Consider the following 18721-nt stretch of genomic DNA (forward strand, 5'->3'; position numbering starts at 1 on the left):
TGTGAGTCATGTGACTATTACACTGTATAAACAAGGTGTCAATTATGGGATCAACAGCTCAACCTGTGGACAAAGCAAACAGGCAGGTGGAGTCGATACGAGGTTACAGGGTGGAAAAGAGGTGAGAAGTAGATGAGCAGTCACCTCTGTGCGGGGGAGGAAGTCTGGGTCAGCCTGGACCCTCGCAATGATCTCACACAGGACTATACCGTAGGAGAACACATCCGCCTGAAAAACAGACATACACACATAAACACATGCAAACACCAACACTTGTTTTCTTTTTCAAAAATGGTAAACTGCCTGGTCTAAGTAAAACATTTGCAGAACTCTCTGATATTCTCCAATTATACACGCACTTTACCTTCTCGTTGTAGGGCTCATCCCTCAGCACCTCTGGAGCCATCCAGAAAGGAGAACCAACCACAGACAGTTTCTCTACTTCAGCACTGCACACAAACAACACGTAACACGTTAATGGATTTGGTCCATTAAACTGAGGGAGTCGCTTGTGCCAAATACTTCAGGAATCTTCTCAATTCTCCTAAATTCTGTCTTCCTGGTTGAATAGTTTTTTGTTGCCTCTTCACTCAACATTACCCTCTTGCTCTGTGTGTACTCTCTAGTCTAGGCAGTATTGGAATGTAACGAAGGACATTTACTCAAGTACTGTACTTAAGTAGCCTACAAATGTTGTGGTACTTGTACTTGAGTCTTTTCTTTTCATGCCACTTTCTACTTGTACTCCGCTACATTTCAGAGAGAAATAGTGTACTTTTTACTCCACTTCACTTAATATGACAGTTTTAGTTACTAGTGACTTTACAAATTATGGTTTATTAAATATGATGTTTTATTATAATTTGTTATGACTACCAAACAAAATAACAGAACCGTTTGGATCCTTTCCAGTTTCTAAAATGTGAGGACTTTCCTGCATTGAGTACTTTTACTTCTAATACATTAAGTACATTTTCCTGATGATACTTACATACTTTTAAGTAACATTTTAAATGCAGGACTTTTACTTGTAACAGAGTATTTTTACAGTGTGGTATTAGTACTTATACTTAAGTAAAGGCTTTGGATACGTCTTCCACCAGTGACTCTAGGTCAGCGCTTCCCATCCTTTTTGGTCTAAGGTACATTAAGGTTGGTTTGGTCAGCAAACGTACTACTACAAACCTTCTACTTGGAGTGAAGCTGAATGTTTCAACCATATATACTACCGGTCAAAAGTTTGGGGTCACTTATAAATATCAGGCACACCCCAGAGTGTCAAAGTATATGGGAGCTGTACCACTTTTAATTTGGGTATGACGGTTAGACCAAAAAGCATGGGATTTCAAGCGTTTCTTTAGCCACTTCTGTCTACAACAGAATCCTTTTGCAATTATGTAACCACATAATGTAATCTGAAAACTGCTGCCCTGATTAAAAAAAAAACAATGCAACTGATCTCAGCTGGTATTCTGTCTGGAATGGAGTGGAATGGACATTTCTAAGTGAACCCAAACCTTTGACTGGTACTGTATCCATTAATGTTACTTGAAGCCTTTACTTTTAGCTAACTATTTCAACCCGTTGGCTATTTCAACTTTTAGCTATTTAAACCATATCTCCATTAATTCAGCTAATCATTTGAACTGTTAAGTCACTGCATTTAGGTAGTTATTCTAACATTTTGCCATTACTTTTAGCTAAACTTCTGTGCTCGCTTGCTACCTACATGTGCTTACTAATGGGTTTTTCACACACTCTTACATAACTGCAACATGTAGTGTCTAGGTGTTACAGTTGACTTAATGTTAATATGTGGATATATTCTTCCAATGAAATCATTATTTCTATATTTTTTTTAACTACTCTACAATCTTTCCATGTACCCCCTGGAAACTGCAGAAATACCCCCTGGGGTACACATACTGTACCCATCATTGGGAATCAGGTAACACATCATTGCAGTTTAAAATTAGCCTGGTTGACACCAGACCCTTCTCAGTTGTAACTGAGAGTAGGTCTGGGCAAGCTTCATTCACAGCCCATTTCCAAAGGGGCGTCACCAACGGACGGCGATCAAATGCCTCTGGGCGCAATTGGATAGTCCTTCAACCAATCAGACCAACGATCCGGGTGACGAAGCAGCTACAGCGGCATGAACGGGTTGCTTCGCTTGAATGTAAACAAAAAGCTGCTTGCCGTTGCTGGGCTATCGTCATCGTGTAAACGGTTGGTGCCTCAATTTGGAAACATTTGAAATGGGCTTGAATGGGCTCTTGGCCAGACGGACTTGCAGAGCAAATCTCAAATATGCCGGAAGTTCGTCAGGGTTTTCCCAGGCTAGTACCAGGCAAACAATAACTGCTGTCTTACCTTTCAATCATTCTTAAATAGTCAGGACCACATGTCTTTTTAGATAGCGCAGCTGTAACAATAACAAGGGCCTAATCTTCAATAATTAATAACAAGGTACGGGTTAGGGCAAAAAAAACAACATCAACAGATACATTAACCCAATCAATGATGTCACATATACCAAAACATTGGAGTTATCATGCTATTTGTTTGTTTTGGACCTACAAAACTGGCCAAAAGTTTTTGCTGATAAAGCCTGGTGAAGTCTTATGGTCACTAGGGGGCAGATAAAACATCAAAACAAGCTACTGTACCAGCACATCACTGGATTATGAAACTGCTATCGCTAACATACGAACAAACAACTGGCTGGTCACACACATAGACTCAGGCAGACAACAACGTTATAGGGTCTGCACAATTGACCCGCAATTTTATCGAAATCGCAATATGGACTAGTGCGATATCCAAATATTTGTTAAAAGGCAAAATATGTGTCAAACCATTCTGAATTATATATTTTGGTGCTGCAGAAATGTCCCGGCCTACGAATACACTTTGTTCATCAGCCAGTCACTAGCTGTCCGTTTGCCGTTTGGTGATTGGCAGGTAGTGTACATGGGTTTGTGTACAAGCCAAGAGCTGACACTCAACCACCGGTAACTGTGCCATTCAAAACCAAAACAGAGAGCTAAAAGAGGCTGAGAATTTGGGGACAGCCCCTTTCACACTACCCATTAATTAGATTCAATGATAAAGCTATAGTGCGTAGTTTCTGTCTCCCCCATGACTAATTCTAAGTAATGACAACAACACTGTCGGTGCTTCCACGTGATACAAGCGTTCCGTGATCGCGCACCACCCGAGCCCCTCCCCCACGCAGTTGCTTGTAACCAAGGAGGGCACGGAGGAATAAAAAAACATGATGGACTCTTCAGAAGAGGTAATTATCTACACTCCAGTTTTGCGCGCGAAAGTTGCCGGAAGACAATCTTCTGAACATAGCCATACTGAGAAACACAGAGAGAGTTGTGTGGAGCTGATAGGCTTAATTAGCTTTGTATCAACTCATTTTGCAATGGCTTGAATGTAACGGTCGTTAATTAATATAAAAAAGTTACACACTAAAGCTTTTAAATCAAATCTATTGAATAATGCATTAACTCAGTAAGGCAGTTAGAAGAAAGGAAATGAGCTTCCTAAAGTAATTAGGTAATTCCTAATGAAGATGTAGGCCTGGGTGTATTTATGTCGAGCAGTAATCAGTGAACCCCTTACAGATTGGTGGGGATCTTCTCTGCCAGGCCAAAGTCTCCCACCACCGCGGTGTAGCAGTTGTCATCACATTTGATCAGGCAGTTCTGTGAACACCAAAAACATTATCACTATCATCACACACGTTAAGATGAGAAAGTTGTGACACTGGGGGATTTAAAAAAACAACAACATTTTTTGCAGCATGACAATATCAGCCAAACCTCCGCTTTCTGATTGAACTTAAGCCTTCCGTATTATTTACATTCTCGTTATAAAGACACTTTACAAAATGGGAATTAACAGGAGATTTAAATTTGCATTGCTCTGAAGTTTGGACGCTTCCTCTTCGCCCTAAACGGAACTATCTGTAAATCAACTGTTACTGTTCGTCGCCATGGCCATCAATATTACACAAGCAGTTCTGTAATTGTACAGTACCAAACCGTACGAGCACTCACTGCTGACTTCATTTGCACAACCCTGTGTAACATGACAATTAAACTGACTGGTAGCCACGGATACTGAATTGAGCTGAACGTTAATGTTCTATATACTCACATTATTTTTACACATTTAATTCTACTTGGCAATTGTGGGTTAGCATACTGTACCATGTGGCTTCAATGCACAATAATGTAAAGTACATATTTGTATAGTTAAATAAATAATATAATAAAAAATAATAAATAAAATAAAAAAATATATAAATAAGTGCCTTTGTGTTTACATGTCTTATGCCCTATGTGTCATAGCCTTATTCCTGGAGCTTTCTTGTACGTTGTGAATTTATAGCTTATAACAGCTCTATAAAAACACACTATAATCTCTAAAACAGGAAGAAGGATTGGAAGGAGCGCTTGGAACAAGTAGATAGTACTAGTTAGAATATATATAAAACAGAGAGAAAGTTGCCCATCCATTGAGCTTTATGACTCAGGTATAAGTCATGAACAAATGGACTTTGTATTAATGAGGAACTATAATCTGCGAGGCTATGACCACACCATTTAAAACTGCAAAATGTTTGTTTACTGTAACAGGTTTTACTTACTAACTTCTCGGTCAGTGGTGGAGGAAGTATTCTGATAGTTTACTAAGTAAAAGTACTAATACCACACTGTAAACATAGTCCAGCATTGAAAATGTTACTTGTTTAAAAGTATTTAAGTATTATCAGTAAAATGTACTTAAATTATTAAAAGTAAAAGTACTCAATGCAGAAAAACCTCACATTTTAGAAACTGGAAAGGATCCAAACAGTTGTGTGTTTAATGGTCTAATCATTTCAGCTGGACTTGTAGGCCGTTATATTGCTGGCTAGTTTAATTCATAATAAAACATTATATTTCTTAAAACTACATGAGTTTTGTGGGCAAAAATCTGAATTCGTAAAGTAACCAGTAACTAAAGCGGTCAGATGAATGTAGTGGAGTAAAACGTACAATATTTCTCTCTGAAATGTAGCAGAGTAGAAGAAAGACTCAAGTAAAGTACCTCAATATTTGTACTTAAGTACAGCACTTGAGTAAATGTACTTAGTTACATTCTACCACTGTTCTTGGTGCCATTTTTGTATTCTTCTAGAGATGAACAACATTTTAAAAGGAACACGCCAACTTATTGGGAATTTAGCTTATTCACTGTAACCCCCAGAGTAAGACAAGTTGATACATACCCTTCTCATCTCCGTGCGTGCTGTAAAGCTGTCTGACAGTTCTAGCATTAGCTTAGCCCAGCATAGATCCTGCAGGTAAATGGTTCCAACTAGCCTACTGCTCCCAATTGTGACAAAAGTGACAAAATAACGCCAACATGTTCCTATTTACATGTTGTGATTTGCATAGTCACAGCGTGTACAAAAAACAACGTAACATGAGACACAGCCGTCTTCTAACAGTAAACAAACCGGGAACTATATTCTCAGACAGGCTTGCATATCACTCCGCCCAAGTACTATATTCTTCCGCCTGAGAATATAGTTCCCAATTTGTTTACAGTTAGAAGACGGCTGTGTCTCATGTTACGTTGTTTTTTTTAGACTCTATAAATCACAACATGTAAATAGGAACATGTTGGCATTATTTTGTCACTTATTCGGAGCAGTAGGATTGCTGGAACCAGTCACCTGCATGTTCTGTGCTGGCCTGATGCCACTGGAGCCGTCAGAAAGCATTACAGCACGCACGGAGATGAGAATGGTATGTATGGACTTGTCTAACTCTCGGGGTTACGGTGAATAAGCTAAATTCCCAATAAGTCGGGGTGTTCGCTTAAGCCTAGACAGACAATGGGTAGGCGTTTACAGCAGAGTGCATGCTGTGCTTCTTTCCCTGCCAGCTCCATGCCAACATGGCTCTGGGTCAAGTCGGAAAACTAGGAGCTGCCTGGTACAGATTATCACATTTGACTGTGACACTGTGTTCTCTACAGAGAGGTTAACATGTCTAGGAGCAGATAAGTGTGTCAAGACACCTAACACCTTTAAAGGGCAACTATTTTATACAGTAGCATTTTTAGGATTATACTAGCATTTTGTGTTTATACTAGAACATGTTTACATGCTTTAATAATAATAATAAAAAAAAAAAAGCCCAGTCTGCGCTGATTGGCCAGCGCGCTTCCAGGACTTTGTACTGTGAAAAATCACCAATAATGGCTTCTAAACCAAATATTACACAACCAGACATGTCCCAGCAGTAAAGTGACCAGAATTTGGCGAGAAATTACCAGCATTGGTTGAGATTACAGCTATGTCGCGTTATACACTACCCAATAATCAGACATGTTTCAGCAGTAACGTGACCTGGAATTGGGGAGAATTTAACGACACTGGCAGCCAAGGTAACATTGTTTACTGCCGTTAGCATGTAGTTACAAGGGACAATGTTAACACCACAGTGGCTTAACATTAAAGCTCCCATTCATAAAAATAAATCACTAATCTAATATTAGATTAAAAAAAATACAAATCTACAGGAAATGCTACTGGGTCGTACTGGTGCCACAATAAGCCTGCAGTTCTATTTCCAGCTCTGGTTTTTCCTCTTAACGACCAATTAGCCTGTGTAGCTAACCTTGGAGGTGAGGTCCCGGTGGAATATGCCTTTGGAGTGCAAGTAGGCCAGGCCGCTGCCGATTTCACAGGCCAGTTTCACCCTCGTGGGCCAACTCAAGTGTTTGTTGCTGTCTAGAAGCTGCTCCAGGTTTCCACCATTGATGTACTGCAGAAAGACAAAGAGAGACACACAGATACATAAGTAGGCAATATTAACAAAACATTGACACACAAGGAAAGGAACAAAAACTATGGTACTTAAATGGTTCTAGGCCAAGAAATGGGAATTTTCTAAGAAATTTCTTGAAATGTACTTTCTGCTGTTATGTATGCACAGTGGGGGAATGTAACTAAGAACAAATAGATGGCTGAATTATGGGCTTCAGAACTTATGGACTGAAGAAATTGAACGACAAACAATAATTGATTACTAAAATGAAATGTTCTTCAGTCATAAATTGCCATGTTATGCTCTTAATAGCATTGTATCAGTGAGCTGGTAAGATTTCAAACCACTTTTCACAGGAATTAAATGTGACATGTAGTAAATGTAGTGTAAATACTCATAATAATCATAGCAATGCAACACGCTTTGCTGCCAGTGACAAAAACAGACTTGGTTATCTGTATTATGAAATAAATGTCAGACTGACTGACTGACTGACTGACATGTGATGTAGATTATTCTTAGAAAACAATTAGTTTTTAGAAATGTCTCATGATATATTGTCTCTAGAAGTGTATTATTCAACTTTTGTTTTTGTTAAAGAAGGAAAAGAAAATTACAATACTCAACACTATCGAATCGCAATAAATAAAAATCGCAATACAAATGAAATTGGCAGCCATGTATGGTGAAAGAATCAAATCGGGACAAAAGCATATCGTCCCAGCCCTAGTTAGCTGGCTTGAAAATTCATTGATCAACTGGTGACATAAAGGTACTGACTAATTACATCACACAATCTAACACAGTGGATGACTGATTGTTGGGTTATTTGGGTTACAGGGCCTGCAGGCCTGGGGGCTAGCTGGTGTTATGAGAAATTGGCTAACAAAAAAAATATGACTGGCAGCTTATCTACAGGCTGACAGAACTGCTAGGTTCCTGCGGGCATGAATGTGGACCGTCTGATCAGGCTGAAGAGTGGGCAGCCAAGAGGACAAATCAGCTCAGTGGGTTTTAAACGTATCCAGGGTCCTTCCCTCTGTCTGTCAGCTCTGATCCAGAATTACTTGTCTGACCTGCTTGCATGCAAACACACACACACACAGACACACTAATCCCATGTCATATATCACGAACAGTGGTTAACTAGATAGAGCTGGGATGGGATAAAGAGATGGTCTGGTTTAGCTGTGGTTATCGGTATGACCAACAGGCACAGAATTAGGCCATACTGTAGGGGGATGATGGTGAGGGGGAGGAGGCCTCTACTGCTTCACACGACTGAAAAAGCGGTTTTCTGGTTATATTAATCCTAGTCTCACATTGCCAGACCTTCCTCCACAACGCTGCGGAAGAGGGTCTTGTTAGTCCACACAGCATTCCGGGATAGTGGTTTATTGGCATTTCTTTAAACCAATCACAATTGTATTGGGCGGTGCTAAACGCCGGACGGAGCAACGATGCCTCTGCAAAATAGCCTCAGGAAGGAACTTGTTTTGGTTGTTTTAGTCATGCAACAGCGTGTGGGTTTTCCAGCTGAATGCAGGGTCACACCATCTCTTCAGACTACCTTCATCTTAAGTGCGTAAGGACAATGGCGATGTCAAAAGAGACAAACTAGACTGAGTTTTCAATCAGTGGCATCTTTAAGAAGTATATAAAAAAAAAAAAAAATGTTTTAAATAAACATGCATATAACTGCCTTGATGCTTAATAGATTCACTTTGGACTGGAGACCAGGAACACTAATATGGAAAACCTGCCTTGCCAACCATGTTAAACTCATTGTGATACAGTTAGCTCAGAAAATCCATGTAGGTATGTTTTGTATTAAAGCATAGGAGTATATATCTATACCTATGATTTAGGTATGTCACAATGTTTGTGCATTTTTTTGGATCCACTGCCCGAGTTACCTATAATAGCAGTTTATTACTGCTACAGTAACTATGTCTATGATAACAAATCTTGTTTTAAATATGAACTCAGTGGCAATAAACTAGAATGTCGCCTGGTGAAGACAGGAAGTGTACTTCATGCAACATGTATGGCCTCTTGTCAGTTTTCAGCCCATTATTTTTCATTATATAGTGAAACAAATATTAAAAACATATTCCACTAGACACAAATAAACTTCATATCCATTGCATGTCTTTTTTATTTTTTTCTTAGATCCTAACCAACAGTTCAGACAACACAATGATTTATTGCTATTATTTTGAAATGTGAAAAAGGGCTGAGGACTCAGGAAATAACAGATAAAGCAATGTTTTACCATACCCCAAAACGTTGACATCCATACAGTCTTATACTATCAAATGTCCACACACACGAATTCCTCAGTAGCCACAGAGTTCAACATCTGTTGTCTGCCTGGTAGAGAGAAACAACAGGGGAAAACTCCACTGGAGACAATTAAAACTCAGACTAATCCAACTTCATTCCTTCATCATCTCCTTTAAGATCTAGACAGCACCCATTTTATTCTTATGCTAACAGAATATGCAGCAAGTGCAAAGTTTTTCCTGGTCCAAAATGCTAATCACATGGTTTAGCGAGTTTAGCGAGTGCACCTGCTGTGTCAACTAAAAGTAAATGAATGGAAGTACAGTTGCATTCACAAAATCGTCTTATTTGGTATTTTCCTCTGGAATTTGCTCTATCCTATTTGTCAAGTTAGCGATATACCACAGTAATTACTTGACATAGCACATGTTTGAGCCATATCTGTGCCTCGCCGTGATTGTGCATAACCTCGAGGGCTAAAGGAAATGAGAAACATACTGTTGTAATTTTTCTGCTACACTGTCTGTGTTTTAGGTTTAAAAAAAAAAAAAAAAAAAAACCTGGAAAGACTCAAACAAAAGTTTCCTTGTTTGCTGCTGGGAGCAGCTTCAAACAGCAGTATAATCCTGCCATGGGTCACGATTCATGAATTACCATTAGCCCAGATTATGATTGCAGCATTTCCTATAAAAAGCATTAGATTGAGATTCAGCAGAGACAATACAAGGCTCTGTGCTCTATATCAGTTGATCCCAAAGTTGGTGCTTTGAAGACAGGCAAAGGATGCTGCAAAATATGTCAAAAACATTTTAATTTATTGTGTGTTTCATGTTTCCTTTAAGGACACCAATATTCTTTGTGAATGAATAATGTATCGTAAATAAATACATGTTCTTCCTTAAAATACAGGGGGCATAAGTATATACACCCCTATGTTAAATTAGAGGCAGGCAGATGTTTATTTTTAAAGCCAGTTATTTCATGGACCCAGGATACTATGCATCCTGATAAAGTTCCCTTGGCCTTTGGAATTAAAATAGCCCCACATCATCACATACCCTTCACCATTCCTAGAGATTGGCATGGGGTACTTTCCATAAAATCATCTCTCAATGCAAATCAAACTAGCTATTAGGCTAACTGAAATAAAACCATACCAATCTCTAGGTATGGTGAAGGGTATGTGATGATGTGGGGCTATTTTAATTCCAAAGGCCAAGGGAACTTTATCAGGACGCATAGTATCCTGGATCCATGAAATAACTGGCCTTTAAAAATAACAATCTGCCTGCCTCTATGGGAATTTAACATAGGGGTGTACTTACTTATGCCCCCTGTATTTTAAGGAAGAACATTTATTTATTTACAATATATTATTCATTCACAAAGAAATTGGTGTCCTTAAAGGTTGGATTTTTCATAATTTTTTTAATTATGGCATTAAGATCAATTTCCAAAAGATGATCTTGTAATTCCTCTTTTTAGTCAACTTTAGCATAGGTTCATAAACTTATGAGTGCCACTGTACATAAAGTATGTTTTATGTTACGTTTTCAAACATATATAAACAGAAAGCAATACATACCTAAATCCCTGTATTAAAAACTTGTTTTTTGGCATTTTTAGGCCTTTATTTTTGACAGGATAGCTTAGACATGAAAGGGGAGAGAGAGGGGGAACGACATGGAGCAAAGGGCACTGCATCGAGTACTGAGTCTCTGCATATGGGCGCGCACTCTACCAGGTGAGCTACCCAGGCGCCCTAAAAAAAAACTCTTTAATATGCAGTTAAGTACATTTACTCAAGTACTGTACTTAAGTACAAATGTGAGGTACTTGTACTTTACTTGAGTCTTTTCTTTTCATGCCACTATCTACTACTCCACTACATTTAAAAGAGAAGTGTACTTTTTACTCCACTCCACTACATTCATCTGTACACAAAACACATGTAGCTTATAAAATACGATGTTTAATTTATAAATTAAACTACCCAAATACTACTCAGACAATTAAACACAACTGTTTGGATCGTTTCCAGTTTCTAAAATGTGAGGACTTTTCTGCATTGACTACTTTTACTTTTAGTACTTTAAGTACAATTGCCTGATGATGCTTACCTACTTTTTCATTGCAGGACTTTTACTTGTAACAGAGTATTTTTACAGTGTGGTATTAGTACTTTTACTTAAGTAAAGGATCTGAATACGTCTGGCTACACACAGCATTCGGGGATTGGAGGAAAACGTGCTCTGGTTTAATGGCATTTCTTTAAACCAATCACAATCGTCATTGGCTAAATCATCAGTGCTAAACTCCTCACAGAGCCGCTGCAAAATAGTCATGCGAGATAAAACTCAGATTGGACAGATAGTGTAGCTAGCTGTCTGGATTTACCCTGCAGAGATCTGAGGAGCAGTTAACCATAGTCCTCAATTTAAAATTCCAACACAAAGAAAGCGGAAGGAAACGGAAAATACATGCATCCGGCGGAATTTCCTGCAGCACCGGAGCAATCCCGGAAGTGGAACGTGAAGGATATAGACTAGGAAAATAGTGACCGTCAGAGCAAGCAATGTACAGATTTGACACAGTAAACCGAGCGTAAAGAAATGCTAAAACATCTCAGTCCTGGACACAGTCTGAGCTGACCAACAAACTAAAATCAGACTGAACCCTTATCGGCTCAATGGACAGCTTTTGGCTGCTTGTGGGAGACAGATATGGATGGTACTGTCCGTTGTTTGGCTGTTCTTAATGCTAACAAAATTCACAAAAGTGAAAAGTCTTCCATTTCTTTCTGTCTATTTTGCAGTTGTTTGTGGATTTGAATGCCTCTGTGCGTGAGAGACAGTGAGGTTTCTCAAGGTAGCTCGGGGCCACGCGGTAACTTAATTCTCCATTTCCTCTGAGCACGGCCTCATAGTGGGGGTCAGGTAACAAAACAGCATGAGGGTCAGAGCATTCAGTTTGGTCCTGACACGACACAACAGGATCTGTTTACCCTGCAGCGGGAAAACCAGACCTACCGCAGTGTTCGTGTATATGTGAGTCTTACAATGCATGGAGTCACTTTGTAACTTCAGTATAGGAGGAGGAGGTTTTCTCTTATTTAACTGCAGAAAGTTGGTGTTTGTCTTTGTTTGTCGAGGCTACAATAAGCACATTCAACAAGCATATTTAACAGTGTATGCCTTTCTTCAGCATAGGATGAATCATGTATACATTTACATGCATTTGCCACACAAAACGTGTTTACAGAGATGCATCTTAAGCCCCTGGTTCAAATAATTAGCCATTGCAATTTCCCAGAGCTCAAATTGGTATCTTCATATTGCTTTTTTTGTCTGACCTTCACTGGAAAACTCAAGAAATACGGTTTACTATAATGCAAGAAAGAAAAGCAACAATTTCTCCCATTCCAGAAGCTGTAAGAAGCAAATGTTTGAACAATGAATCAATATTAACCAAAATAGTCGCGGATTAATTTTCTGTTGATCCGCACATAAATTAATCAACTAAATTCTTCTTCATTTTTTGCTAAATTCTCATATCTAGAATCCATCATGTTTCCAATGTCCCAAAAATGATATCTGGCTAATAGTTCAAAATATGAATTGAAGCATATTTGTAGACTTCTGTGTTGTTGTTTTTCATTTTAACCAGTGTGTGCCTGTATTAATAACATATTTATTGCAAATGTCCTGACAGAAGCTCGACACAAAAGCCGGGACAAATATCCTCTTACCTTCTGTCAAAAGTGAATCTGCTTCACATTGGCTCAGTGTCTTTTAGATTAGGTTTCACAGTAACATTTGAACTGTGTACCTCTCAATTCTCTTCCAAATGAGGAGAATAAGGCCTGACCTTCTGTACAACCAGCCTTTAAATAGTATAATAACATATATCAACAGCTTATCAAGCATTTTGCAGGACTAATTGGGGATTATCACAGTTATCTATCCATCACTCTCTCTTACACACACAGACACACAGATGAACACACATTGGTTAAATATAGGCTTTGTGCAGCCTAATGGAGTATGTCCTAACACCAAGCATCTCTGGAGAATTTTATTAGCTGTCTGTATCAAATTATCGCTCCATCTTTATCTCTCACAGACACGCAGAGACACACACACGCACACACACACTCTAAGTGTTATATATACACTTAAGAACATTCAGCTATTTTGGTTTTTCCACAATTACTGGCTAGCGTGCTTCTGTGTTGTTCTCATGGATGACGTGATGTTCACCTGAAAATAGTACGTATACAAACACATGGGTGTATCGGCTCGGCAGACAGAAGAAGTATGTGGAACATAGGCACACTACCTTTCATTAGTAGGGACGCTTTGATCTCACATATTGTATGTTCACAAGCTTTAATGTGAAATGGTGTGTTTTCCTACCTCTGTCAGAGCGTGAAGCTGGCCCTCATGGACACACACTCCTTTGAACCTGCAAAAACCACAAAAGACACGCAAGATGAAGTTCTCATATAAAGTCATGATTTAATCTTCGAGATAACACACGGGCAGTTGTTTGAAATTTCATGGGCATTAATTAAATCAGAGTACCGAGGCTGACACACAGACGTGTCTTATCTTGACAATACACAAAGCGTTTAGTTCCTCTTAGCTCAAGGACTTGCTCTACAGGGTCACATAAATGGAAATAATGAGGAAATATTGGAAAGCAAAACCCTTGCACGACCTTCTCTGCTGTGCTGGGAAACGGTTACACTGCTGTGTAACAGAGAAGGCAGGAAGAATAGTGAAGAAAAGATTACGATTCCAGCGGACAAGTCCAGACAAGTGATTGCTGAGAGAATGTCTGTTAACAGGAGGATAATAACAGCTCTCAGGTGCTTCACCTGCATTTCATCCATTTCTCCCTCTGTCAAGCCTATCGATTTCTACATTCTTAATGAAGAAATGGATAGTCTGTCTGTCTGTGTGCGTTTCTGTACCACTCTGACACATTGGATGTCACTATATTAGAGAAAAAGCCTCGTTTTAGCTTCATCACAATGCTTTTTTTTTTTTTTTTTTTTTTACTTTTTTGATGTGTTTTTATGCCTAAAAGGTTGGAAAATATCCTTAACCCAGAAAGGACCACGCAACCCTTCAACTCAAGTGAAACAATGCGTGTGTGCAGCGCAACATATGAACCAACTTTGTTCACAAGCAGCGTTGAAGGCCTCGTAATTCTGAAGGGAATGAAAAGGTCAACTTTGTGGGTCCTTGTCGGGTTTTAGCTAACAATGACCCCATCAGTGTCTGCTTGCTAACACACACACACACACACCCCACTAGGCTCAACAAAGATGGCATTGTAAAAGATAATGTGTGTAAGCACAAGTATACACACACACACACACACACACACACACAAGTACACACACACACACACAAGTACACACACACACACACACACACACACACACAATGTATATGTTCGTAAACACACACTCTCCCACCCAGAGCAGAATGTAAACTTGACAGAAAGTGTTTACCACAAAGAGCAACATACTATTCTGGGGTATCGTAGTCATTTGAATTCTCATTGCCATAATGTTTTATTTAGTCTACAGACTTTTCCAGTCATAAAACCGAAGGCAAGTCAAGTTTATTTCTATAGCACGTTTTAAACGCAGCTGCAGTTCTAAGTGCTTTGCATAAGAGGAAGAAGTATATTAGAGCAACATTTAAAAACACAATAAAAAACGAAAATAAAATAAATATATATCAAAATTTAAGGGACATTTAAAAAGGACATAACATGCAGTAGATAAACTAAGCTAAAGCTTTTGGAGAACAGGGGGATTTTTCATTTAGAAAAAGTGGCTTAAATTGGGGCACCTGCAGGAAGTTGGTTCCATCTGTGTGTAGCATCGTAGCTAAAAGCAGCTTCACTGTGTTTGCTTCTGACTAATAGCGGGCTGCTTATTTTTCTCAAACATATCAGAAATGTATTTTGGCCCAAGGCTGTTAACTGGTTTCTTAACTAGTTGGCAGTGTAGACTTAAGAACAGGGGTAATGTGCTCAGTTCTTGTAAAAAGCAATTAAATGACGGGACCATCATTTAACATTCACACCAGACCAATTACACAAAGGACAATTTAAAAAAAAAAAAAGAGAGATGCCAAAAAAAAAAGGTTCTTCCCATCCAATGTATGTGCATCTTACTGCTGACCAAAGGCTTGCTCATAATATTATGCATTCTGAAAAACACTGTTTTCAGAAGCTCAATTACTTAATGCATGTAATGACAAGTGTCTCCTTATATAATAGTTACAGCTTCCCAAAAATAGAATAAATACAGTGGTGCATCTTCCACTGGTTAAGGTGTTGTCTATTTTGACTGCCTGTGCTCTGGGCATCCATGTGGAAAAGCCAATCAGCTGTCTACACGGCATGAAGTTCAAACTCCACATTATTGTGACTGGTCAGCTCGCGGAAATATTTTGCTCGTATTATGCAGCTCCTCTAAACACTGTTTCAAATCATAGTGGTATAGAGCACTGGTTCTCAAACTGTGGTACAAGTACCACTGGTGGGAACGCGAGCTGCCTCTAGTGCTACGCGTTTGGAATCTTTGATAAAATAAAAAAAAATGAAATAAATTCATTTAAAAACAATACTATAGAATTATTATAACATTTCCAGTAAAATATGATCAGTTTAAAGTAATTTAAAATAAGAGTTTAAGTGTAATATTTTTGTTTCAATATCAGCTTGCTACATAGTTAAGTTCATGATCGGAGCGCACATTTATTTATTTACCTTTATTTATTTACCTTTATTTAACCAGGAAGAGACTCATTGAGATTAAAAATCTCTTTTTCAAGAGTGTCCTGGCCAAGACAGGCAGCAGTACAAGCACACATACATACAAACACGAAAACACTAAAAACAACTAAACAGCAAATCACTCAAAGTCAAACACAATCCTAAACACATCAGGCAAAACATCTGCAGCCAGATGTGGCTGCCTCCAAGTCAATCAACATCCTCTTAAAAGCGACCAATGAGACCAGCTCATTAAGTTTCATGGATTTCTGTAACTTGCAATGTAGAGGGAGCAGCAAACCTAAACGCCTTTTTCCCCCAGCTCAGTTCTAACCTTTGGAACAGAACGAAGGAAAAGATCCTGATAACGAAGATTGTAAGTCCCAATAGTATTTACACTGATATAGGTCAGAAGGTAGGATGGAAGCATAATTAGCTACGAGCTGTGATGGCAAGATAGTAAGCAGAGGTCAAATGAATGGTTGAAAAACACTGTAATCGTGGCTCCAAACAGGAACTATTGGGAAGAGAAGTGTGTATGTATTTCGAGCAGCCATGTTGTAAACTATATATGGACGAGCACAAGTGCTGGTTGCTACTTGAGCAGCGGCAGTGACATCTCCACAGCACCTGCTAGCGGCAAATTACGCAAAACATCAAGGAGATAGGACCCGAGTTGCCATAGTTTTTGATTCAGTTGGAGCGGGAGGGAGAAAGCACAGCGTGGCTGTGGCGGTCGACAATAAATATTGTTTTCAGGAATAAACCTGCCTCCTGCGTGAACTGTCTGTGGCTGAGTAGGGTAGGCCTGCGCTACTCTATTTTGACATGGGCAATAATGTCGGTTCTTAGACAGCATCATATTTTCTGAAGTGGTACGTGGTGTAAGAAGTCTGGGAAACACTGGTATACGTAGAGGGAACAGCAAACAAACAGTCTCATGCTTTGCCCATTTAGCCTGGCCAATCATTGAGTGGAAATTTCTGGAAAAAAACATTAACCTGATTGTTCATAGGCTTGTCCGGTGCTCTCGTGACAGAAAGGGCCCTCCTAGCTTTTTGCCTCTAGGCAGCTGCTGCAGCTCCAACAGGATTCGGCAGTTTAGAAAATCAATTGTTAATAGACTCTGTGTTTGACACAGTTTCTAGCCAACCCCAAAGGAAACAGGTCACAACCACAGACTCATGAGTAAGTGAGAGGGAGGCAGAGGCACATAGTAATATAATACATATCTAATAACCAAAAGTGGCAGGTGTTTAAAAAAAAATGACTAATATAATGAGTAACGCCATTCGAGTGGAAATAATGAGGATTTACTCTTAATGTATTATTAGTATTTACTGAGTGACCTAAACTCTTAAGCCTCAAAATAAGCCTACTGTGGGGGCGACCTCTAGCTCACCCAGTGGGAGCGTGCGCCCCATGTGGCCTGCGGCCCTTTGCTGCATGTCGTCCCCCATCTCTCTCCCACCTTTCTTGTCCATTCACTGTCACCACAAATAAAAGGGAAAAGCCCCAAAAGAATAATTTAAAAAAGAAAAAAAATATATAAGCCTTATTCCAAAATATTACCGCCATCTTATTGTTGAATCTGTTACTATTATTTGATACATAAGGGGCCAAAGTAAATCACTACCAATAATCAGTTTCCACCAGGGCCCATCAAGTTTTACAAAGTAGCTGATGTTATGTGATTATGCAATGATCAAGTAGAACAACAAAAAAAAGGGGAAATAACACACTATTTGCTTTGTTTTATAAGCTACATTGGCTTTTAAATTGGAATCTGATGGTTCTTTCTCATAGAACAAAGTCAGTTCAAAAATGACAAGAAGACAGACAGCTGAATATCTTTAGTAACCCGCTTGGATGTAGTAAGTTAGTGAATTATTTGGTTACCAACCTGAGTATGTGTGGATGGCAAAGCCGGTTCATTAGTTGGACCTCTCTCAACATGTTAGCTCTGTTGCTGCTGAGCTTGTTCATCTTCAGAGCCATAACTTGGTCTGTAGCTCGATGACGTACCTGTAAAACAGCAAAAAGTTTGGGTCAAGTAGGGCTGCACAATTAATCGCAATTTCATCAAAAATCACAATATGGACTAGTGCAATATCCTAATAGCAGGGGGGCACAATATTTGTTAAAGGCAAAACATGTGTCAAACCATTCTGAATGAAGTAATGTGGTGCTGCAGAGACGCTCCGGCCTACAAATCCTATCCTACAGACTACAGAAAACATCTTTGTTTGGTACAGATCCTCGCAAAAAAATCACACTATAATCATTTTAATGTTTTAAGATTTAATATGAGTCAATGAGAATAATGATACAAACATGATCATTCCCTTCAATATCGTGAATCATATTGCAATCGCAATATCGGTCAAAAAATAAATAAATAAAGAATTCGCACTTACTGGAGATATTTTCCTGATATCGTGCAGCCCTACAGTCAAGTACAACTAAACAAAGTCTAAACCCCAATAACTGTACTACATTAACTGTCTTCCAAACACATTGACATTGATCATTTCCAATGTGTCACTATGGGTAGGCCTTGAACAACTTGAAACATTGCTCTTCTATACTTGAAAAGAAACAGAGGAAGCAGAAAAGGAAGGCAGCTCATAAAAGAGAAGTGAAATGAGGTCAGCTGCTGCTGGCCAGCCATGACAAAGTAGATGTGTCAATCCAGAGCTGCACAATCAATTTTGTGTTATTGTACATTGGGATTTTTGTTTCCATCTAACTGTGGTGCTTGCATCACCATCCAACCATCCAACCATCCATTCATCCATCCA

The 18721-nt window shown here is 39.0% G+C and overlaps 1 protein-coding gene across 2 annotated transcripts in view; it reads right to left on the reverse strand.

Annotated features, from left to right (window-relative positions):
• tesk2 (testis associated actin remodelling kinase 2) overlaps nucleotides 1-18721 on the reverse strand; it is a 44120-nt gene that overhangs the window by 13026 nt on the left and 12373 nt on the right. For both annotated transcript variants that reach the window (XM_028593850.1, XM_028593849.1), the window contains 6 exons: nucleotides 17824-17945; nucleotides 13538-13586; nucleotides 6687-6833; nucleotides 3634-3716; nucleotides 365-449; nucleotides 145-228 (listed from right to left, as the gene is read on the reverse strand). In XM_028593850.1, coding sequence (XP_028449651.1) covers nucleotides 145-228; nucleotides 365-449; nucleotides 3634-3716; nucleotides 6687-6833; nucleotides 13538-13586; nucleotides 17824-17945 — 570 coding nt within the window. The remainder of the gene's footprint in view (nucleotides 1-144; nucleotides 229-364; nucleotides 450-3633; nucleotides 3717-6686; nucleotides 6834-13537; nucleotides 13587-17823; nucleotides 17946-18721) is intronic.

Source organism: Perca flavescens, chromosome 12 (assembly GCF_004354835.1).
Source record: "Perca flavescens isolate YP-PL-M2 chromosome 12, PFLA_1.0, whole genome shotgun sequence".
NCBI classification, from domain to species: Eukaryota; Metazoa; Chordata; class Actinopteri; order Perciformes; family Percidae; genus Perca; species Perca flavescens.